A 26,357-nucleotide genomic window follows, 5' to 3' on the forward strand; every position below is an offset into this window, starting at 1 on the left:
TCTCAGAATATCAGAAGTGTTGTGAGGGTAAAGGAGGTTTTTTTTTGTTGTTTTTGGTTTTGTTTTGTTTTGTTTTGTTTTTCCATTTAGTTTGTTAAATAAATGCTGCCCAGAGTCTCCCTAGTGTTTGTCCTACACCAATCCCACCTCCTGCCATTCCCCAAGGAACCCCTGAGTCTTCTCATAGTTTAGTAACTAAAAGGTGAATGCTCAGTTAATAAGGAGACTTAGTAACAGCCCTGACCTTAATGCCAGTGTCCATCCTGACACGCGATGCCAAACTCCCACCGATTATTTCAGGTATGAAATATTTTAGCTGGCATCACATACTAACGAGTCAGTGTAGCCACAAAAAAAGGCTCAGGAAAGTAACATTCTGATGGTGACACTGAAAGTCAGGTTTAAAACTGGAACCACGGCAGTGCTGGTCCAATGTCTAAGGCTGATCAAAATGAGTCCAAAGCCCAGCAGAGGAAAAGGGTTTTTGTGAGCTGCTAGTCATTAACAGGAGGCTCATTTCTTCTTCTTCTTTTTTTTAAATTACTTTTTTATTTCCATAACTTATTAGGGGAACAGGTAGTGTTTGGCTACATGAGCAAATTCTTTAGTGGTGATTTATGAGATTTGTGCCGATCACTCAGGCAGTATATATTGCACCCAATGTGTAGTCTTTTACATGATACACATTTTTTTCTAAATAAGTATAATCCTTTCAGACAGAAACCTTACCTAGAATATTAATATTTAAACATATAAGAGTCAAGTCACACTGTCCACAGAGGGGAGAAGGGCTTGGAGGTGAGGAAGGAAACACAGGCCCCAAAGCATAAAAAACGTTGATCCAGAAAATAATCTAAAGAAACTATTTTAGTTTTTATAATTCGGATTAATAAAAAACTAAACATATATTTATTTTTAATTACACAATATTTATATGAATATACAAATATATATTTCTATATCACACATATATTTGTAAATATATTTAAATTATACATACATATGTATAATTTACGTATTATATATATGTAATATATAAATATATATAAAACCCATAAAAGGCTAGTTCAGGAAATATTTTTCATCTAGTGATAAATATAAAAAAAATCCACCTCCTAGAATTTTATTATAAAGAAATAGACCTAAATAAAGGGGGGAAGGGTATAGGAAAAATTATACATGTGGTCATGCTATTTTCTTTCCAAATAGTGGTTCTATTCCAAAACTGGAAACAACTTCAATACCCAATAACGGAGAAATGAGTAAATAAATTTTGGCATACCATTTTGGGGAATATAACTCAATTACTTAAAACACATCTGTAATATGCTTGTAACAATCTGTATAAGCAGTCTAAGAGTAATTGGTTAAAAAAGAGAGGTGGTTATAAAATCTGGCATACTTATATGTTTAAAAAAACTCATTGAAAAACAAACCACACTTAGTGAAAAAAACAAAGAAATTTTATCAAATTGTAACAGTCGTCATTGCTAAGATTATGAGGTTTTTTTTTCACTGTAACTATGTATTTCAATTTTTCTGTAAGGATTGTGGAGGATTTTTATAATTGTAATAAATTAAGTTAAAAAATCATTTAATTTACAGAGGAAAAGGAAAACCAGAAATACAGTGTTTAGCTAATTAAAAAAAAACACATAGACACAGTATTTTTTTAAAAAAAACACAGAAGAAAAAGTGGCTTTTCAAAATCTATTTCAGCACTTTTACACTCTACGCCTGCTGTCTGTGGCAAATGCAACTTAAAGTAACTCACCAACAGATGTCACTGTTACGCTTCCTACTTTAAGCACATCTCTTAAGAAACACAACTTCACTTTAGGTAGGGGAATAAAACCAAAAACTTAACTAATTCCCATGTCATCTGCTGCAGGGTTGCAGATTTCTCATCTTTCAGCTTCATTCTAAACCACCCTTTGTAATACCTGGAATGTTGAATGCTATTCTAAAATGACATACAGTGACCATGGTTTCATGGTTATGAAAAGTACAAGGTTCTCCCGCTCTTTGATTGCCACCCATGTGAACACCACAGACTTAACCCACAGTCATCAAACACATGGTTCCATATCTGAAAGTAATGACTTGGAGAGAACGCAAAACTGTCAACAGGCAGTAAAATAAATAGCTAAAAAAAGGAAAAGTGCTTCTTAGATTTCTGGTGCTCACCTCATCTGTGACAGGTAACTGGATGGGTAAAGAGGTATTGCCGAATATCACAATAATCTGGTAAATCCTATCAAGCCATCTAAATGTGGAAGTAGCTGAACCCCAGCCCAGTGCTTTCTAAGGGGGAGTCAATACTTCTGTGCCAATGAAAACATGAATGAATAAGAAAGGAGAAGGCAGCTAGGTGTGGTGGCTCATGCCTGTAATCCCAGCACTTTGGGAGGTCAAGGCAGGGAACACTTTGAGGTCAGGAGTTCAACACCAGCCTGGCCAACATGGTGAAATCCCATCTCTACTAAAAATACAAAAATTAGTTGGGTGTGTTTGTGCACGCCTGTAAGCCCAGCTACTCAGGAGGCTGAGGTGGGAGGTGAGGCTTGAACCCAGGAGCCAGAGGTTGCAATGAGCAAAGATTGTGCCACTGCACTCCAGCCTGGGCAACAGAGCAAGACTCCATCTTAAAAAAAAAAAAAAAAAAAGGAGAAGGCTATTTTTTTTGAACTAAAAGCTAAAAGTAGATCTACCATTTGATCCAGCAATTCCACTACTAGGTATATATACCCAGAAGAAAAGAAGTCATTATACGAAAAAGATACTTGTACATACATGTTTATAGCAGTACAATTTGCCATTGCAAAAATAGGGAGCCAGCCCAAATGCCCATCAATCAATGAGTGGATAAAGAAAATGTGGTATATATATACCACAGAATACTAATCAGCCATAAAAAGGAATGAAATAATGGCATTTGCAGCAACTTGGATAAAAATGGAGACTATTGTCCTAAGTGAAGTAATTCAGGAATGGAAAACCAAACATTGCATGTTCTCACTTATAAGTGGGAGCTAAGCTATGAGGATGCAAAGGCATAAGAATGATACAATGGACTTTGGGGACTTGGGGAAAGTGTTGTGGGAAGTGAAGGATAAAAGACTACACACTGGCTACAGGGTACACTGCTTAGATGTGGTGCACCAAAATCTCAGTAACCACCACTAAAGAATTTATTCATGTTACCAAACTCCACCTGTTCCCCAAAAATCTATTTAAAAATAAAAAATAAATTTAAACTGCAGAAGAGAGGTTATTAAAAGTGAACAAAAATTTTTTAAAAAGAAAGCAGAAGGTTATTTTTTTTAATGCATCGTCCTATATTCTGCAGATTTCCTGCCACCCTATTCACCTGTTGTTTGAGCAGCTGGAGAGAAAGGTTCATGAACATGCAAGGAAGCCAGGCTATTTGGATTTCACTTGAGAATCTAGAGCATATCAGTTGGCTTACATATGTTATTCACAAATTTTTAGTAAAAGGATATTAAAAAGTGACTCGCAACCATTGGGTACTCCCACAATGAGATTCAGGCTGCAAAGTTAATGAACAGAGTGCTCTGAAAAGACTCAGATAAATGACAAACACAGTCACTTCAAGAAAAGTTGCTAATTACTTTCTAGTTTACGAATTTAGGATCACCAAGATGCATCTTGATTTTCTGCAGCCCACTGATGTTTTTATCCATACTGATGCATACATGACATTAACGTATGCATCATTAATGACGCATACACTGATCCATACATTAAATGCAGCTTTATATGTATAATTTACATAAAATTCATATGAAATGAGCCTCTGTTGACTACAAAGAACCACAGCACAATCACAAAGATTTCTACTTACATGGAGATCCAAGTACAATTCGCTTCTGTTTGACTTTTCCCTTTCCTCGTGAAGCAAAAATGGACAGGCTGGTCCTGCTCTGTAGTCCAGAACCCACGTGCCTCCATCCCTGTTGGGAAGGTCTTTAAGTGTCTGCTCATTGAAGCAGTCCCAGGGAAAGCTCTCAGAGGAGATACCTAAACAAACAGAGAGAAGGCCATCAGTGACATGGCAGCCAAATAAATAAATAAATAAATAAAGCCAAACTTGGGGAACTCCTACGTAGACTTTTTCATACTATCTCCTACTTTACTTTCTAAATTATACTTTTAAGAGATTGCTTTCCTTCTAAAGTTTTTCTCCCAACAATTTCTGGTTCACTCTAACAAAAAATTACAACATATGTCTCCATCTTCAATTTGAAAAGACAAGTCTATTGGCTCTACTCTATGGTCCATATTCTTGCTTAGAGGTTGCATGGGCCGTTCTATCTCAGAATGGAATCAGAGGAGGAGCTGAGGGACAGGAGTCAGGAGGCCTGACCTGTTAGCTTTCCTGTAACTCCTAAACAGTGTCATCTGAGCCAAGTCACTAATGTGGGTGTTCTCCAGGGCAGGAACTGTGTCTTGTTCATCTTCATTTCTGGGAATAGAATAATTATCCATGGTGCATACTGGACTTGGTCAGTTTGTTGAATTAGTAAGTAGTGCATGAGAAACCTATTTTGGATTTGCTTTTGTCATCTCTAGAATCAAAGGTATTAAGTCTAGTTCATTCTTACCTAAACTGCAGGTAAGTGATAATAGGGTGATAATCATTAACTATGTGCCAGACACTCTTCTTAGCTCTGTTCTTCAATTTTTATGATAACATATAGTTAGGTATCATTAGTGTTCTCATTTTAAATGGGGAAACTGAAGTACAAAGAAGTTAAGCAATTTGCTCAAAATCACAAAATCAGCAAATGGTTAAGCTAGGATTTGAACCTAGGCAGTTTAACAATAGAGGGCCACGCTTTTAATGACTACACTCTGGCCCCTGCCTGACATTCTATTCTTAAGATGGCAATAAGTGTTCTACAACAAAAGGATTCTATGGTCAGTAAAGTGTGAGAAAAGCTACGTACTGTATCTCTTAGATATATTTCCCCTGCCACGTGACTTGCTTTGGCCATCTGAATGTATCTCTTAGAGAGCCATGACTCGTGGTAGCATATTAAAGACCTTGGATATCCTTTAGCAAAGAAAACCTAGTTCTGTAGAATAGCATTTTCCAAACTTGTTTGACTACAGAATCTATTTAAAGGGACTCCTGCTAAACATGTCGCAAGCCACTTAATGGTGTACTAGAACATAGTTTGGAAAACACCAGATAGATCACTTCTAATGTTTCATATAGCACTCAAGTTCCTAGTCCTCTTTTAATTCCTAGTAAGCAATCTTGACAAAATATTAAGCAATTAGGCAGAAGTTAAAGGTTTATGCTCAGTGTATTTTGCAATAGAGATTAATGTTGAATATATGAGAGTGTTTATTACACATAATCCCTGTAAGAGTCTGTTTGGCAGTCACCCAAAGCCAACCAATGGCTTCTACTATGCTGAAACCTGACTTACACGAAACATGAGCTGAGAGTAAGTCAGCTCACAAAAGAACTGCAGGATAGCCTGCTTCTCCTTTATATTAGAGTAGCATTTTAGAAGAAAGAAAATTTGAAAACAGCTAAGGTTTGGCTATTGTTTGCCTGCTCAGTTTGTTGGTTTTCAATCACACTTCGAAGTAAAAGATGATGCAGGGCAGTGTTTCTACAGTTGCCCCCTAGCAGGCTGTTCACAAAAACACCTTCCTGCAGCCACTGAGAAAAATGAGGGTCCAGGGCTTCCCAAGTCTATGCTCACCTCCACAGACACAGTTGTCTAGAAGAACATACCCAGGCTCTTCCTTGATCTGGGCCAGAGGCCTTAGAACAAATGCCTTTCCAGTTAATCCCCTCGCTACCTACTGTCTACAAACAGTGTTCTGGGCTTTGATTTAGAGTCTCATGTGCTTTGGAGTGACCCACTCCTATTCTCAAGACATAGGAATGAACTAACGCCTAAAAGAACCTCAGGGAGAAGGCACTCTGCTTAGCACCTTTGCTTTATCCTCATGTTGACTCTGAGGAAGATAGTACTGATTATATTTTAACAGATGAAGAAATTAAAGCTCAGACCTCTTATAACTTCTATTTATATGGTTCATCCTCTTCCTAGACTACTTCTGTTCACCTTTGGTATAAAGCTTTTAAAATTTACAGTATACTCTCACTGTACTATCTCATCTTCCAAGATGTACTAGTTACTAATGACATCCCTCATTTTAAATCCCTCCACCTTTCATTTTTCTTTTGAAGTAAACTGCTGGCTTTGGGTAAAGTTTGCATAGAATAATAAAACAATATAAAACATAATATATATTATATATATCACAAAACACAATGTACAACACCTGAGGTAAGACATCTGTATCATCAGAGGCATATTGTCTGGTGAGTATAAGTTCATCACTTAGGTACAAAAGAGTGAAAAATTCCCACAATAACAAGGATTTGGGGGCCTTGATAAAACACAGATGCATACACATGCATGCATATTTATGCGAACACACATGCAGACCCCTCACACACCTGCAGTGGCTATCCAATACTGCATTAATGAGGTGAGGCATGCAATCAAATTCACTCTCTATGCAGAGGAAAAACAATGTAAAGTTTAAGCAGAAACATTTAAAGTTATTTCTTTCTGAAAATGCTTTTAGTTTTGAAGCGTTAATTTCTAATGCCTAAGGTTTAACCAGACAATATCCCTATGAAGGAAACATGCAAGGTAAAACCATGATGCATAATAATTTTGGTAAGAATCCTTTGGACAGAAAAGGACCATAAGTAACATAAAACTGAAATAAGAAACATAAAACCGAAATAAGTAACATAAAATCGTTATTGTCAAAAGTCTGACAAAGTAGGTTAGGACATAGGACAAAGTCAACATTCTGAAGACTATAATGAATTTATAAAATAATTTTTAAATGGAGAGTTTTAATAACACAAACACAACATTTTTAGTCAAAAATAAAGCACATGTCCATATTTATTAAAATGGGTAGTATCCAAACTAGTCTCTCCAGCTGAATAAATTTAATCAAGAGAAGAAAGTTATCTGAAATTGGATAAATATATTCTGTCAAAACAGTCAACTGTCATTTAATCTTCTGATACAAATAGATTTTGGGATATTAGATATTTAGAGAATATTTTGTGAAAAATTGAATCAGTTTTATCAATTTAAACTTGTGTCTTTCCCTTTCATGTGCATATTACAAATCAGTTTTTTACTCGATATTAGTTATTTTGTTTCTCAAAGACATTTCAACATTTTGATCGATCACACACAAACACACAGGTTATTTGTACAGCTGACCACGGTTAATACAACGTACAGCACAGTCACAGTAAAGGTAGGGTGACTTACCTTGGAAACACTTTGACAGGCTGTATTTTCAAAACCATTCACATGATGAGCTGCACTTCCTGATGCTAATCTATAACATCAGTCTGAGGTTTTGCTGTCAATTATCAAAACAACAGAAGCAGACAGAATGGAAAGGTAATATGCCATTTAAAATAGGAGGCAGTGTCCACAGCTCATCTTTCCAAAATGGAATCAATCAGTCTGTCTAGCAGGGGTACGCTGGATTATTGTTCTCACTGCTTCACTCCCTCCCTGCATTCTGATCATGGACCCAAAGCCTTTTCTGGTATATTTCCCCTGCCACGTGACTTGCTTTGGCCATCTGAACATAAGCAATGTGATGGTGTGCCAATTCTAGGCCAAGGCCTTGAGATACGCATGGTGTTTTCATGCCCGGCCTTGTGCTTCTGCCCTAGGGAGCTTGGAATGAAACTTGGAACGTCTGATCCAGGCACAGTCCTACAAGCCTGGAGCCAAGCTCAGTTAAACACAGACCAGATCGAATGAAACTTAGCCAACTCCCAGGCCAGTGTATAAGAACAAGACATATTTATTGTAAGCCATTGAGATATGGGACCTATTTGTTGAAATAGTTGCCTCATATACTATCATGTCTTCTTCCACTAGAAGCACTGTGATTATTGAAGACATTAAACCTTTTTAGCTGAGAGGCCTTAAACACAACAGTGTTTTCATTTTGTAATTTGTACTGAAAAAATTTATTCAATGTACTGCAAGGTTTTGAAAAATCATGTGAAAACTCATGGCACACCCATTTCCTCATTCATACCAAGATTCATGCACAAACTACATTTCGTTAAAAAGTTAACCTTATTTACCATACACTGTCCTTAATCATCTAAAGAACATGCATATAAAAATACACCAATTTCTAAAGTTAGTCTGTGAACATACTATACAATCAGCAGATCTGGACAAAAGTCCCTAAGGGACAAAATTACAGTCCCTTTTAGGTTGTTTCCTGTAATTCTCCCATCATACCAAGCCCTCGTTTGACAGCAATGATGAAGCAGTTATGCATCCAAAAAGAGGAGAGAAAAAAACAAAATCCCTCAGCTTAAAACTCTCCTGAGTTTTAGCTCCTGTGCTGGAGTGCCCAAGGCCATTCATCATACTTGACATAAAATAAACCCTAAGAGGTGAGGTTTTCTCAGCCGTGAATATCAGATCTGATATGTAAAGGTAGACAGGTTGTCTTCCATTATGTTATTCAAATGTGTACTTACAAGCAAGAATGACAGCAATCTAGAAGTGTAGCTAACAGAAAATGACACTGCTAAGTACTGGTAGAGTGGGTGTGAGGCTGTGTGTATAATCATTCATGTCTATATCTAGGAAGACAGAGCTCTGGCAAAAGTATAGTCTCATGGCTGGTATCTGTCGATCAGAAATCAACACTCACTAATGCAACTGCCCCCATTTTCATTCTCAGTGGTGTTAAATGATACAATGTCACCAACCCAGCTAGGTAGATAAAATGCTGAGAAGGTGTGGTATCTATCCATCCCAGCCTCTAACTCCTCACTGGAAGTGTATAGGACGAGAAATGGTGAATGAGCAAGGATGGAAAGGTGGAAGGTATGGCCAGGCAGAGGAAGGCTGCTGGCAAATCAAAAAGTAGCAGAGAGTGGGGAGCGACCTATGTTAGTCTGAGCATCGATGAGGAAAGCATCCATTGCCATCAAACAACTACAATGTAGTTTGCATTTCTAAAATCATGCTTAAACTCAAATAAAATAAAATAAAATTTACAGTTGGAAGGAATCTTGTATATCTCCCCACCTACATACTCATTTTACAGTTGAGAGAACCGAAGCCCATGAAGATTGCAGTATTTCCAACGTGCCCAGCTAGCAGCAAAGGCAGAACTAAAATCTAAGTTCTTAATGCTATTTAGAGGATTTTATTGCCAGTCTCCAGAAGGGAATATTGAGAGCTAAGAGAGAAGTAGATGTGAACAAGTTAAGAGTGTGGGTACAGGGCTTTAACATGTGAGCTAAATTCCTGGCTGTGACCTTTACTAATTATTTGACCTTGGTGAGGTTACCAAAACTCCCTGTCTTTACTCTCTCATCAATAAAATGAACAGAATAAAAATATGCCTGATATTGAGCTAGGCTCACAATTATTTTCTTTAAGAAGACTTTTCTGGGGTGGGGGATACATAGATTTGATGGAAGAAGCAAATAATTTCCCTATACACAATGAGAGCATATCCAATATCACACAGTCATATGAAAGGCTATTTTTTGTCAAAGAAGATAAAGAGAATAATAATGAAGCTCATAAGAATTCAGTTGCACTGTAGTGCAGCAGATCCTAAATCTGTTCATGTTCCAAAAATAGAGTTTACGTCATCAAATGCAACAGCTCCAAGTAAGTAGCTGATCATCTCTGAAAATGACAGCTCCTCAGGGGCACTCAAAGATACCCTATGATACTTCTTCCCAGAAGGTCAAACATATGAGCCTAGAGCCATGAATGGAGCTATTTATAGTAATGACTTTAAATGAAATAGCATTTTAAGGAAATATATAAATATCTCTTATGATTATTGTATTAAGCTCCTCCCATGGTTTTTTCCTATGAAGAATACTAGATGAGGAGTGTTATTACTCAAGATAGGAAATTTATTTGTGGCCATAGTTGCACTGCATAACACTTGAAAACAGGGACACAAAAGACACTAAGAATAGATGGAAGATAAAAGCACCTAGGTAAGGTTTGATGCCAAAAAGATCAAGGAAATAACAAATTTAGGAGGTTATAGAATTCACTGAGACATTAAAAGCCTCTGTCTATTCTCAGAAAATAAATGTTCAAGAAATTAGATGTTAGTACTTCAAATACTTAAGTGATCAAAACATTTTAGTATGTTTGATTATAAAGAATATGGCCAGGTACAGTGGTTCACACCTGTAATTCCAGCACTTTGGGAGGCTGAGGTGGGCAGATCACTTGAGATCAGGAGTTCGAGACCAGCCTGGCCAACATGGTGAAATGCTGTCTCTACTGAAAATACAAAAATTAGCTGGGCATGGTGGCTGGTGGCTGTAATCCCAGCTACTTGGAAGGCTGAGGCCAGAAAATCGCTTGAAGCCAGGAGGCAGAAGTTGCAGTGAGTCAAGACCATGCCTCTGCACTCCAGCCTGGGCAACAGAGCAAGACTCTGTCTCAAAAAAAAAAAAAAAAAAAAAGAATATACTTGTTTGTTAACAAAAAACATGTATATATATTTTTGAGACGAGGTCTCACTGTGTCACCCAGGCTGAAGTGTGGTGGCATGATCATAACTCACAGTAGCCTTGGCCTCCTGTGCTCAGCAATCCTCCTGCTTTGGTTTCCCAAGTAGCTGGGACAACTGGTGTGTACCACTAAACGAGGCTAGCTTTTAATTTTTTTTTTTTTGTAGAAATAGGCTCTTGCTGTGTTGCCCAGGCTGGTCTCAAACTCCTGGTTTCAAGTAAACCTACTACCTTGGCCTCCCAAAGTGTTGTGATTAAAGGCATGAGCCACTGTGCCTGGCCCCAGAAATATTACTGAAGAATAAGAAAAGAAAAAATATGTCATATGGCATTCATTGTGAGTAAATTTGAATAACATTTTCCCTTTTATGTCACATTAATTTAATTATTATGAGGATAGTTGCACCAGTGGGAAATCCAACTCTAGAAGACATACAGTTACTGGTTATCTTAATAGCTAAGGAAGTACAGTAAAGAAAAAACTATAAAATACTAAGCCTTGGATTATAAAATATATAATAAATGATTTTTAAAACTTCCTTTCCAAAAAGAAATTATCTTAGGAAACTCACAGAAAGGAATATACATAAGATAAATACAAAGAAAAAAAGAAGGCACACTTATTAGCATTAATATATATACAATACAATTAAGTATACAATATAATTAAGAAATTGAGAATACAATATGGCTCTGAATGTCCTTGTGACATAGTGAGAATAAGGGGACATTCTTTATTTCATTCCTATCATCAAAAGGAAGAAACAAGCTGGTCCTTGATGGCTGACAAAGGTCTTTGTGATATAAAATTCTGAGAAAAATAGCTGTATAATTGACTTAGTTCCCATCTTAGCCTTAGCTCTATCCCAGGTGTTTGGACTAACAATTATCCTTACACAATATTGTTGCCAGCACGAGAGCCAATAAGGTTGGTCCAGTCGTCTGTCAATAACCTTTGCCCTTCTAAACAGAAAAGTTTGGGTATTACCTTGACTGCCCATTGATTTGGAATTAAAGTGATGAACTCTTCAGCAGAGCTGCTAAGGAATGGCCTCTATAAAACATCGAGATTCATAAATTGCCACCTTTTGCCCAAGTGTTTTAGGCACCAGAGTTTTCCTATCGCCCTTCTTCTGCTAGTCAGTACCGAGGAGGAGTCCACACTTTATACCAGCACCTGATTTATCACTTTCCCTCCCAACACATATGCCTTTTTTTTTTTTAAAGACAGGGTCTCACTGTGTCATCTAGTCTGGAGTGCAGTGGTGGGATCTTGGATCACTGCAGCCTCAACCTCCTGGGCTCAAGTGACAAGTGATCTTCCCACCTCAGCGTCCCAAGTAGCTGAGACCACAGACATGCACCACCATGCCCAGCTAATTTATTTTTGTATTTTGGTTTCACCATGTTGTCCAGGCTAGCATCAAACTCCTGAGCTCAAGCAATCTGCCAGCCATGGCCTCCCAAAGTGCTGGAATTACTGGTGTGAGCCAATTCACCTTGCAGCTCCATTTCTATTTACACACATTTCAGACTGGTTGATAATGCCCCATAGGTCACTGGGGCTCAGGTAATTTTTTTCAGTCCAGAAATCACCTCTCAGTAGAAAGCCTAGGTAGCCAGGCACAGTGGCTCATGCCTTTAATCCCAGCACTTTAGGAAGCTGAGGTAGGCGGATCACTTAAGCTCAGGAGTTCAAGACCAGCCTGGGTGACATGGCAAAACCCTATCTTTACTAAAAATACAAAAATCAGCCAGGCCTGGTGGACTGTGTCTGTGGTCCCAGCTACTTGAGAGGCTGAGGTGGGAGGATCACTTATCACTTGAGCCTGGGAGGTTGAGTCTGCAGTGAGCCATGATCACACCACTGCACTCCAGCCTGGATGACAGAGTGAGACCCTGCCTTAAAAAAAAAAATAGAGAGATGGGCTAAAAGAAAAAGAAAAAGTATTATTAGCTTCAATTTTCCAAATTTGAGGAAAATTATTAACCCACAGACCACAGTAGCTCAATGACTCTCCAGCAGGATAAATACAAAGAAAACTAAAATGAACAAACTGAAAAATCAGTGATAAAAAGACAAGTATGAAAGTGGACAGGGAAAAAATATTATGTATAGAAAACTAAAGAATTACTAGACTTTTTAGAACATGCAGCCCAAAAGACAGTGGAATAACAATGTTAAAGTGTTGAAAGCACTTTAGAGAAAAACAGTGGGGAGGAGGATAGACAGAGGGATAGAGAGAGAACTTCCATAATGATAAAAGAATCAGTTCATCGAAAAGAAATAATCTGCCTACATTTTCATTATTTGTACTTAGCATTACTAGAACTTCAAAATACATGAAGCAAAACGATCAGAACTGAAATAATTACATAAATACACAGTTATATTCAGAGATTTCAATATTCTTAGTAATACAATGGCTTCACAGAAACTCAGTAGGGATACAGAAAAATTAAACATTAACTATCAATTTTATCTAACTGATATTTATAACACACTCCATTCAATAACTGTAGAATATGTATTTTTGCAAATGCATAAGGAATTTATCAAAATAGATTGTGTACTGGGCCACAAAACAAGTGTGAATAAATTTAAAAGGATCAAAGTCATATGAAATATATTAATTGGGTACAATGGAATTAAATTAGATACTGATAACAGAAAATTACTTGGAAAATCCCCAAAACTTGGAAATGAGACAATACACTTCAAAATAACTCATAGGTCAAAGCAGACTCACAAAGGAAATTAGATAATATTTGGAACACAGCTAATCAACAATCAGAGAGAAACTGATAGCCTTACTTAATGCTGAGTGACTGTCCTCCCCCGCTATGGCTGATGGTGTTTTTCCTCCGGACTAGGGGAGACAACAGGCATAGTTGATGCATGATTAACTCATAGCAAAGTGGAATCAGTGACCATATGCTTCCTGAATGCTGAATGCTGAGGCCTGAGCTCCCATCTCCCCTTCCTAGTCTTCCAGAACACTTGTTTTCTCTAAACCTAGGCACACAGTAGAACATTATTCTGAAAAAAAACATGACTAGCTCAAGAGAAAGAACCGGGAGATACTGACACAGGAATTTCCTCAGTCAATAGCCATGCGTGATCACCCTACAGTGATGTTCAAATCCAGTATTCTTACACAAGCACACAGGGATTCCAGTTAGCTTTTTAGTACCCATACCTCATGAAGGTAGACAACCAATGATTATGAGACAGTTGAGGAGAATTTCTAATACAAAGATAAAAGAGCAGAAAAAGAGAAACAGGGTAACAAGGCTGTGTCACTGCACACCTGCTGGATCCAGATTTTGGATTTGGCTACTTTCTTCTACCACCACAGCTCTTACTACATGGCCCTTTTCCCTGGCTCCAGTTTTGCCAGTTTCCTGTAATATTCTCTCCTCCCTTTTCCCCTTCAGGCCTAAGGTTGGTAAGGGCTTTCTACTGTTGCTAGTTCCTTGGAAGCTCACAAGCCCATGCTTGTTTTGTGGGGTCCTTTAATCTGGACACAATCTCTTCATTAAGTTATTTTCATTTTAAGCTCTCTTGAATAGCCCAGGAATAGTGGCCCACGCCTGTAATTCCAACAATTTGGGAAGTCAAGGCAGGTGGATTGCTTGAGCCCAGGAGTTCAAGACCAGCCTGGGCAACATGGTGAAACCCCATCTACAAAAAATATAAAAATTAGCTAGGTGGGATGCTGCATGCCTGTAGTCTCAGCTACTCTGGATGCTGAAGTGAGAGGGTCTCCTGAGACTGGAAGGTTGAGGCTGTAGCGAGGCAAGATCACACCACTGCACTTCAACCTGGGTGGCAGAGTGAGACTCTCAAATAAGTAAGTAAATAAATACTCTTTTCAATGTACTGTATGTCAGGACTCTGACTGATAAAATGATTGGCATCAGGAATGATGTTTATTTCCTACCCTCTAGCACGTTTGTATATATCACTAAGGCATTTAGGGTGATTGCTACTTGATGCTCACCACATCCAATTAGAATAAGAGCAGCAATGTAATGGGCCAGTGTACTCTTTTGTGAGCTATCAATATGAGCAAACTCCTCTCAGAATGTATAATGAGAGAGAATAGGAAAATTGTCATAACCACAAAGAAGGCAGTGATGGTGTAGTGTTGTTCTTTCCAGGACGAATTGATTTATATGAAAGTAAAGCATTTTCTAAATAAATAAATGCATATTAGATTTAAGGAGCTGTGCTGATACATTTGGTAGGGATACCATATCTGAAATAGCACCTGCAATTGGCATCGCCATTTATGTTTCCAATAATCCAGTCATTCTCTAAAAGCCATCTAGTTTTCTCACTAAACAAAATTTAAGTGGGAATATGGTATGAGTAACCATTTCTGCATTTTTCCAAGCTTTGAGGTAGCATAAGTCTCTCAAATTTCCCCAGCACATGCCTTTTTCCCAGAATACACAGGTGTGGGAATCAAAAGAAGAGATAAGTCTGTCCCTTTTTGTGCTATTATACCCAATAAATCACGGCAGAACTTTTGCTTCCTGTCCTGCAACTTTGTGCTTGGCAGGTTTGGAGCTCTTCGTGTCCAAAAGAGGAATGCTTCCAGTAGGTAACCTAGCCATGGTTCCACTAAACAGGAAGCTGAGACTGCTTCTTGGCCATCTCAGTTTTTTATACATCAGAGATATGTTTATTTGGTTTTAGTGTCTAAAGAAATGAATGTTTTTAGTAGAATATTCTGAACTGAGCCTAGAGCCTTAAACTTTCAGAGTAAAAAAAAAAAAAAAAAAAAAGAAAGAAAATATAAAACTACACATTTTGAAAAATAATATAGTATATGAATGCCTCAATAAATGAATGTCCTTATATCAATAGTAAGATAACACAGGAAAGCTATTGTGAAACAAATACACTCAAAGTTTTCTGGTAAAGGAATAAATTGATCTACAACTTTGAAAAGCTATTTGGCAATATCTATCTGAAACAGGGGTTGACACCTATGGCCTAAAGGCCAAATACTGCCTACAGCCTGTTTTGTACATTTTTATATTTTTAAAGGAGGAAATGGAGGAGGAGGTGAGGGATCAAGATGGGGAAAGGGAAGAAAAGGAGAGAAGCAGCTGCAGCAAGACAGATCTTACGGCCCACAAAGTCAAACATATTTACTATCTGGCTTTACAGAAAATTTTTCCAACCCCTGTTCTAAAATGTTAAACACATTCTTATCTTTTAACCAATAAAAATCCACTTGAGTGAATCTATCCTAGAATAATCATCATTGTTATTTGAGATCTATTGCAAATATACAAGGCATCCACCAAAATATAATCTATGACAGAAAAAAGTGGGAAACAAAACACCATTGACTATTATATAGTCATTACTGTGGAATATTATGCAATTATTTAAAATCATGTTTCCAAAGAACATGTAATACATAGGAAAATATTCACAATATGACATCAAGCATGAAATACAATTTTTACCCTTATTTTAATGTGTAAAAGAAAAGAGATCAAAATGTTGGCAACAAGTTTCTTCTTTATATTTTTCTGTACTTTCTACCACTTTTTCAATGGACTTTCTAAATTTCATTTAGAAAATGAAGCAAGTATTAGTATTATAATCAGAAAAAATAAAAGTAAGTAAAAAGGCAGAAAACAGATTTGAACAAGTCTTAACCACCAAAGGATGATAAAGCATTGAAAATCATCTGTAAATTGATGCTGCATAGTGAGCCAAATCTGGCATTGACTATCTGCCAATGACGCATTCTTTCAAGATGTGCAAGTTGAGTATACTGGAGAAGGTTGTCAATTAGGTTAAATCAGTTAAAGGTATTCTAATTTAAAACTATACTTATCTACATAATCCTGTAATACAGGGGTGTCCAATCTTTTGGCTTCCCTAGGCCACATTAGAAGAAGAATTGTCTTTAGCCACACATAAAATACACTAATGTTAACAATAGCTAATGAGCTTTAAAAAAATCACAAAAATGTTTTAAGCAAAGTTTACGAATTCGTGTTGGGTCACATTCAAAGCCATCTTGGGACGGGATTTGGACAAGCTTACTATAATCCTTCATGATATTCCCTGCCCCCTAACTCAAATCCCAATCTGAAGGGTGAACCAAGAACACAGCTAATTTTACCTTGATTGTAAACCAAGAACACAGCTATTTTTACCTGCCATTCTTTGACAGCATGAGATCTAACAAGAGACTTTCTGTTGTTTTAAATCCTATCGCATCAGTCCTATGATTATAACATTTCTCTACTCATAGACCTTCAATGATTTCTTGTTATATACAGAATAGAATACAAATTCCTTAATTGTATAGGGAGACCATTTATGATTGGCTTTCATATATTCTTCTGAATACCCATCTATAACCCCACATATGCATCCCGGCTTCCAGCCATTGGGATAATGGGGTTTTCCATTATCTGGGCTGCTTTCCATTCCTCATAACACACTTCGTTGTCTATCCTCTTCATCTGGACTGACTATATACCTATATCTGAAAGACAAGGGCTACCCATCCTTCAGGACCTTCCTTTAATTTCAGTTCCTCTACCAAGTTTACTTGTGTCTTCAAGACTAAGCTGATCTCCCATTTTCTGATATTTTGGGGGTACTTTGTACATGTTTGATACTCTATCATGTTATGCTCTGTTATGTGCTAATTTATTTTATGTGTATCTGCTTTACCATGAAACTGAGTCTTCAGAGAGTTTTCCCTATATCAGGACATGTGTCTTTGTATTACTGACCAAGTTCCAGAAAAATTCATACCCCAATTCAAAGACATAATTTTTCCCTTAATTTTCAATGAAAGAAGGAGCTGTTAGAGAAATGAGAAGATGTGCTAGGTAAGGAGGGGATGTAAATAGAGGAGCAAAACATTAGGGAGCAGATAAAAATTAACAATTAAATATAAATAAAAAATAAAAAAGATGGAATTTCTCTTCTAAACTCCAAAGATAGATTATTCTCATAAAACTAAATTTAAGTAATGAAAGCTAATGCCATCAGGTAGAAGGTGAATCCAATTTTAAGTCACCCCTAAATGACCAGATTTCTTCTCTCCATCCTTCCTCATTCTTTTCTTGTCTTCCTCTCTCCCTCCTTCTTCCTGTCTTCTCTCCCTTCTTGGCAAGGAGATTCCACCATAAATTTAAATAATATTTGGTATTTGGAGACCACAATTACAGGAAAAGCCCAAGCAGGAGTTTGCCTCGTGAGGTGTGACCCATGAGCAAACCCAAAGGAAATGATGCCTTTCTGCTTTTTACCCCTTTCATAAACCTCCTAAAGTTGGAGACAGTAAGGAAACGTTGACTGACAATGATTCTATTTCACTTCCAGTAGATGAAACTGTATAATAAAACTTTCTTATATGAGTACTCAGTATAAAGAAGTATACTTTTACCAGTTTTTTAAACCAGGGAACTAATTAGAACTTCCTGTTTAAAATAGATGTCTCCAGTGATTATTTTTACGGCAATCTAATTTTTCCTCCATAGAACATCTTTATTTACTTTTTATTTGTCTTTAGGATCCGGGAAAAGGCTTAACAGGGGAAAGAATGTTACTTGCCTTCTCTAGTACCAGGCACTCCAGCATCTGACACAGTGCCTGTGTTTACTGGATGTATAATAATATTTGTTGAATGAATTAGATATACATTATATGAACAGTTTTATGTAAAGAACGTCCAGGTTTTTCAGGTAATAAGCTCTACTCTTTTTCTATCAGTCCAAATGAACACTTACTGTTGAGCTTAGCATGGACTCTATAGCAGAACAATTTTGTTTTAAATCTCAGCTCCACCCTCTTACTAGCCGGGAGACCTTACTTAATCTCTCTATGTCCCAGTCTCCTCTGTGAAAGGGGAAAATAATGTTTCTCACCTTCTGGAGCTACAGTAAAGATTAAAGAGTCGATCTATAAAACGGACTCAGAGCAGTACCTGGCACCTATAAGCACTACAAAAACACTTGCTGTTAGAATTATTACTGTCTGCTCAGTGCTAAATTAGATACCGTAGAAGGCAAAAAGAATGAGACAGACATCCATTTCTCCATAGGATTCACTTTCAAGTTCCAAGGAATGGTTCAACAAATACATTTGCAAATTTTATTTTATCCATTATGAAATATTTGAAATGTTGTTTCTCATTCTCCCTTCAAACTAAAATATGCCAAAAGAGAAAAACAAAAACCCTAATCTACCAAAATGAGCTTCATTTTTTCATGCAGAAGAGTATTTGGGAAGTTACGGTCTTTTCTAAATGTTTTGTTCAGCTAAGTTATCATGGTTTCTATTCTATAACACCTTGAATCTATTTGGTCAAACTTAAAATTAACCTAAATCATGTTTAATTTAGCAACTTGCTTTCAGCACCTTATTGCTATCTGAAAACTGCCCTTTTCTTCCCCCAAGGTAATTACTGTAATTTCAGGTTTATTATTATTATTATACTTTAAGTTCTGGAAGACATGTGCAGAATGTGCAGGTTTGTTGCATAGGTATACACGTGCCATGGTGGTTTGCTGCACCTATCAACTTGTCATTGACTTTAGGTATTTCACCTAATGCTATCCCACCTCTACCCTCCCACCCCCCGACAGGCACCAGTGTGTGATGTTCCCCTTCCTGTGTCCACATATTCTCATTGTTCAACTCCCACTTATGAGTGAAAACATTCGGTGTTGGTTTTCTGTTCCTGTGTTCCTTTGCTGAGAATGATAGTTTCCAGCTTCATCCATGTCCCTGCAAAGGACATGAATGCATCCTTTTTTATGGCTGTAGAGTATTACATGGTATATATGGGCCAGATTTTCTTTATCTAATCTATTACTGATGGGCATTTGGGTTGGTCCCAAGTATTTGTTATTGTGAACAGGGCTGCAATAAACATACGTGTGCATGTGTCCATATAGCAGAGTGATTTATAATCCTTTGGGTATATACCTAGTAATTGGATTGCTGGGTCAAATGGTATTTCTAGTTCTAGCTCCTTGAGGAATCGTCACATTGTCTTCCACAATAGTTGAAGTAATTTACACTCCCACCAACAGTGTAAAAGCATTCTTACTTCTCCACATCCTCTCTGGCATTTGTTGTTTCCTGACTTTTTTAATGATTGCCATTTTAACTGGCATGAGATGGCACCTCAAATGTGATTTTACCACACCTTGGAGCTATTATCCTACCAGAAAATATAGCTCCAATTTAAAATGCATGTCAGTAGAAATCAATTTACTAACAGAATATTAACTTCATCAGCAAAATTTTCAGGAAGGAACTGAACCATAAAGTGAACAAAATCTACACTAACAATAGAGTATATAATATATTTGTCAACTGAAAAAAAACTATCAATACAGTCAAATGCATGATAAACATTTCCTAAAATGACTTCACCAATGATAAAAGAGAAACTCTTGAGACTCATATTGCTAAGAAATGATAAGCAGCATAAATTTGTTGATAATGGCTTCAAAAACAATAAAGAGCATTAGACTGAACTATATGGTGCTGGCAAATATTTCAGGAGTCATGTTTTTACTTTGGGCTTAAATTTTACTTACAAATATGTAAGTGGACTTTATTGCCAAATTTTCACAATTTATAATTTAAAATGATAGTATGAGTCACAACAGTGACTTGTTGCCAAGGAATAGAGGCAGTGAATACTTTATTTTCTTTTTTATTTGAAACGACAATTATATATGTTAACGATAGAGATGCAGGAAGTTCCTAGGGAAAGCCACAACCACCCTGGTATGTGGTTGGGGAAAATGATACATCAGAGGACTCAGCACAACTGAAACATGAGATGGACCTAAGACAGCTCCAGCCACTGAGAAATGAATCAGCTAAAGGAAATGAAAATAAAATTACTAGGGATGTGCTCATATGTATATATTCCTGAAGCAATGTCTTTCACCTAATGTAATTCTAAAATAGTTTTAGAATTTTCCATGGAGCCAGGGATAGTGTGAATTAACTGAAAAAGAGAAAAATATAAAAGAAAAATGAGATAATTTGATATAAGTTTGTAAAGGTATTATTTTGCAAAAGTGATTCAACACTATTTGCTTTGCAGAAATGAAAATATATCATTTCTATGTTAAAAAAATGATAATTTGAGTCTTAATATTTGCACCATTAAAAGAAAAGGTAAAAAGATGGATTTAACTGGTGCTGATTTCTGTGATATGCAAAAGGTGGAATGACCATCTCCAAGAGCTCTCAGAGAGGTGGTGGAGATGCCCCAGGATGTGGCACTTTGCAAGCTGTGGAGCTATCCCACTACATAGCACATGTTCTGGCCTGATGCAGTCTCTCTCACTGTCTGCAAAGAGGAGATGTGCAACCAAAGGGTTAATATTAAAATTTTTATTTTCCTGACTATAATGATTCTAAGCCAGGTGCTCTTTGTGTTCTGCATGTTTCATTACTAAATGGAGCTATGTTCCTACTTGTCAGAACTGGGGAGAAGGAGTCATCCCTCAGAATTAGAAAGAAAGACTTTTCCCTGGGCTACTTTGAGATCCTCCTATCAAGAAACAACAACAACAACAACAACAACAACAAACAGAAAATAAAAAGGTAGGGGTTGCAATAGGATTGTGGAATCAGAGGAATATGGAGGAGAAGTTGGCAGAAGACTCTCATAATATTATCTAGATGGACTGTCAAAAGTTCAGACCTCTCAGAAATAAAGGGTTGTTTTCCCTAAAGAACCCAGACCAACTGAAATGCTGCCTAAAGGCATGGATGACTTGAAATGGGTAATGACTGGGTCAAAGATTTACAGATTATATGGCTTTGAGATCAAGTGGGAAAATAGAGAATCTTGACTAAAATTGTGTTTTCTTACATACTGTTGGGATATCTAAAGATTAAATAATTCTTCCTGTTTTCTCTTTCAATAAATATTATCTACTTTTCCTTCTCTTCACATTTTTTGATCTCATTACTAGGATATATTAATTATAATAAAAGTATCCATTGATTCATAAGTTACAAAATGTTGTAATAGGACAAGAAAAAAAAAAAAACTATTCAGCAAAGACTCAAAGAACAGGGTGCCTTACGGCATCACTTCCAGATCTAATTACTGTCTGAGCTTGCACTGTCTCCTGTTAGGAAGGAAAGGTTTGCAGCTTTGCTTGATACAGCTGAGTCTGCTGCTATTTGAATGTATAGAATGAAGGGGTAAAAGCTGGAAGGTACCCCTTAGAATGGCTGTCTATCCCATACATAAGGGGAGGCTCTGAGTAGCCATGTCTCAACGTGATCTGGAGTCATTGGATCTGAGTCTTATAAATGGCAGAAAATATCCAGGAACTTTTGCTTATGGGATTCTGTTCTTTATGGTTGCCACCTGGCCCATTACTACTATTCAATTTTTCCTGTCTTTATAACATACCATAATGTTCTATAAATAAATTCCTATTTTGATTACAGCTAACCAGAATCAGTGCTACACACACACACACACACACACACACACACACACACACACACACTACTAAGCAATGAGAATATCAAAGTTTTGTTTGGCCTTGTCTCTATGGCTTTTTTTTTTAAAGTCAACTTTCTTTCATGTGTATGTGATTCTACAGTAGTATACAAACCTCATCATTTAAATCTATTAGCCTTTAGAGGAATTTTGAGTCATACTGATATATCCCAAAGTTTTCATTATCTCATGGAACTTCTCAGTAGCATCCAGTAGGGTTGAATGCATACTTTTTTCTTGAAATTCCTTTCCAGAAAACAGACTCTTCTAGTTCTCCTAGTTCACTGTTCACTCTTCAGTTGGCTTGCTGGCCCCTCATCCTTTTAAATCAGTATTCTTAATCTCAGCACCATCACTATTTTGGGCCAGATAACTCTTCTCTGTGGGAGGATGTATTTTGCATTGTATAACAGGATGTTTAGCTGCATCCCCGACCTCTACTCATTAGGTAATAGTAGCATCCCCTCCCCAGTCCCTTGGCCAACTGAAAAATCTCTCTGAAATTGCCCCTAGTTGAGAAGCACTGCTCTAAATGTTTCAGTACCCCAAAGATATGTGCAAAATCTTCTCTTCTCCATCTTCATTCACTCCATCTGACATCTCATTCAGACTCAGTTTTAAATATCATCTCAGCTCTAGTGACTTCCATATTAATATATCTACCCACAAGCTCTCATTCTATCTTACACAGGTACCCAACTACTTATTGCTTGGATAATATTCATTCCAAACTCTTTATGTTCCTTCTAACTTTGTTCTTCCCCCAGTCTTTCCCATCTAAGTAAATGGCACTCAGTTTCTAAGATTAAAACCTGCTTCATCCTTGAGTCCTCTCTTTCCCTCATATTCTTCTTAAATTTTACAAGGAAGACCTATTTGCTCTACCACCAAACAATATCCCAGATCTGACCACTTCACACATCATTACCACCTCAGTCAAAGCCACTATCCACTCTCATCTGGGCAACTGGAAAAAATCTCCCAGCTCTTCTTCCTTCTTCTACTCCTGTCTAGACACAATATTCTCCACAAAGCATGCAAATAATCTTTCCAAAATGTCACACCATTCCTCAGATCAAAATCCTCCAGCGGCTTCCCATCATAGTTAAAATAAAATGCAAATCCCTGACCTTAAACAACATCACTGGATCTGATTCCCTGCATATCTCTTTCTCTCCACCTCCTAACCTCTCCTTTACTTTATTCCAGCCACCCTCACCTTCTTGCCGTTCTGTGATCACGCCAACCTCATTCCCGCCTTTAGCATTTATGCTGGTGTTTTCTTGGCTGAGATTCTGTTCCCAGACTGTTACATGGCTGATTGCTTCACATCACTCAAGTTCAAGTACATGTTCAAATATTCTTCCAGCAGAAGGGCCTTCTTGCCACTGTCTCTTTGCCAACATGCTCTCAAATATTTTACCCACTGCACCTATCATTACCTGAAACTATATAATGAATGAGTCTCAAAATCAACTCTAGCAATGCAAGATATCAGATATTGGTTTCTTCTGTATATAGATGGCACTATGATGATCCCTCTTTTAGGACAAATAAAATGGAAACGCTAGTATATTTTGGATTTTTCACGTTGGCCCCTTATTTATTACAGTTAACTGTGGAAGCCCCAGAAGTGTGTTTGCAAATCTATTGAGAAAATAACAAAGGTTTCACTTTGGATGCCATGTTATTGGCAGTGAGGGGCTAGAATGCAACACTGGCAAGGATTCTGGGCTAGGTTCAGGTCCAGCAAGCAAGAGTCTCCTGATTTCTCTGAGAGAGCAATGCCTTCCCTGGCACAGAAGGGGTGGTGGTGGAGGGTGTGTGTCATGTTTTTGTCACCTTTGACTAAGCCCTCGGTTTTCTTGCCTGCTCAATTGGCAGTTCTTACTGGCATCTTCATTGGCTTAACAAGACAACAGAAGAGATATAAAACTCAATCAGCCAACTAAATAGCTGCTGCTTTGGTGAAAGTTTTGATGGAGTGGGGAAAACACATATAACTAAAGGACATGCTGCAACAATCAGTGGGTGTGAATCCTCTATCTACATGTCTCTTATTCCCTTGAGAAAGGAAAGGTGATAATGGCCTACAAGAAGAGGAAATGCATTCAAAATGGTATTATTTTACTCTCCTTGCCCTCTAAGGAAAAACAGCTTAAATTGTAATTCTCTAACTCTGCTCGTAAGCAACGAGAGGCCTGGAGAAATTGAAGTTGGGGAGAAAAAAAAGAAAGTGAAAGGATGAAAAAAAAAAGGCCATTATATAATAAAAACTACCCAATCATTCAAATTCCTCTCCCCACTCTTAAGAAAGGTCAACTGATAGCCCTTGGCTCCTGATGTATAACTATATCCTATTCCTCTTTTGATGTTCTCACCAAGAGGGATTTAACTGCCTTTTCCTTGATTCATTAGATGGTCACTTCAAAGAGACCTTAAAGAGGCAACATTTGCCCAAACAACTCCCCTGTCTTAGTAAATCCAGACAAAACCCAAAAAGCAATTCATCCTAAATTTCACACATTATTGTCTTTGGCCTCTGTCAGTGACCTCAGCCTACAATATTGATTACCACTCTGCCTCCCAATATGAAGCCTTCAGATGATCAATCAGTTCTCAGGACAGAGAAGGAGTTATCCAGTCTAATACTAAAAATGTCTCCATGCCTACAATTAGTCCAAGTATAAACTAAACAACCTAACAAACTTGTCATAACTTTACCATTTATAACCTATTTCTTCTCCCAAAGGCAAGGAAGGCGTAATCCATACTTGGTCTAGAGTGTGCTAGACTCTATTAAAGACGAAGATGGATATTTGGTTTAGTAACAAATGAAAATATTTTATTAAATTAACAAATGTCTTGGTTCTACCATGCAAGTAAGGTTTTTGAGGTTCCTGTACAAAAACAACATACAAATCCATTATAGTTTCCTTATTTTTATCAAAATATTAACAGATAAATGGCCAAAGGGAATATAAGAATAAACAACCAATGAGTATGGGAAAATTTTAAACGCCACTAGGAATAGCTAAAATAATTGCAAGCTAAAAAGAAATGCAAGCACTACTCAGAGTAGCAAAAACATGGACTGAACCTAATGTCCATTGATGACAAAGCTGGGTAAAGAAAATGTGGTACATATGCACAATGGAATACTATGCAGCCATAAAAAATGAAATCATGTCTTGTGTGGTAACATGGATGGAGCTATGAAGGAACAAAAAACCAAATACTGCCATGTTCTCACTTACAAGCGAGAGTTAAATGGTAAGAACACAAAGAAGGAAACAACAAATACTGGGATATACATTATGAGAGAGGATGAGAGGAGGGAGAGAAACAGAAACAATTACTATTAGCTACTGGGCTTAATACCTGGGTGATGAAATAATATGTAAGACAAACTCCCATGATACGTGTTTACCTATGAAACAAATCTTTACATGTATTCTCAAATCTAAAATGAAAGGTAAAAAAAAAAAAAAAAGAAAAGAAATGCAAGCTAAAAGAACAACATTTCCCTGTAAATCAGAAAGTCTAAAATCTTAAAAATATGCATTGCTGGCCGGGTACTACCATTCATGCCTGTGATCCCAGCACTTTGGGAGGCTGAGATGGGCAGATTATAAGGTCAAGAGATGGAGACCATCCTGGCCAACATGATTAAATTCCAACTCTACTAAAAACACAAAAATTAGCTGGACATGGTGGTGCATGTCTGTAGCCCCAGCTACTCAGGAGGCTGAGGCAGGAAAATGTCTTGAACCTGGGATGAGGAGGTGGCAGTGGGCCAAAATGGAGCCACTGCACTCCAGCCTGGCAACCAAGGGAGATTCTGTCTCAAAACAAAACAAAAAAGCAAAATGCAGTGTTGCGAATAGAGTAGGAAAATTAGCAGTCTGCTCTAAAAACTTAAGACAGTGTCCATTATGTTTAAGTTAGCACCAGCACTTCACCTAGCACCTGGACATAACAAGTTCCCATTAAGTATTTATTGAATAAGTAAATGGGTAAGTGCATGAATGCTCTTCAGGCAAAAATATATTGAATAAAATTCTGACAAACAATTTGATAATAAATGTTAAAAGGCAGATAACTGTCATACTTCTGACAATGTGACACTTCTAGGAATCTACCATAAACAAATTCTCTAAAATGTAAACATTCTACGCAAAAATACCTGTCAGATTATT

At 37.2% G+C, this 26,357-nt stretch overlaps 1 protein-coding gene across 3 annotated transcripts in view; it reads right to left on the minus strand.

Moving 5' to 3' along the window:
• The window catches only part of FMN1 (formin 1), a 423,173-nt gene that overhangs the window by 313,844 nt on the left and 82,972 nt on the right, over positions 1-26,357 (minus strand). For 2 of the 3 annotated variants that reach the window (XM_074394139.1, XM_003935753.4), the window contains one exon: positions 3,866-4,041. The exons of the other annotated variant lie outside the window; for it this stretch is intronic. In XM_074394139.1, coding sequence (XP_074250240.1) covers positions 3,866-4,041 — 176 coding nt within the window. The remainder of the gene's footprint in view (positions 1-3,865; positions 4,042-26,357) is intronic. 3 annotated transcript variants of the gene reach the window in all.

Source organism: Saimiri boliviensis, chromosome 2, assembly GCF_048565385.1.
Source record: "Saimiri boliviensis isolate mSaiBol1 chromosome 2, mSaiBol1.pri, whole genome shotgun sequence".
NCBI lineage: Eukaryota > Metazoa > Chordata > Mammalia > Primates > Cebidae > Saimiri > Saimiri boliviensis.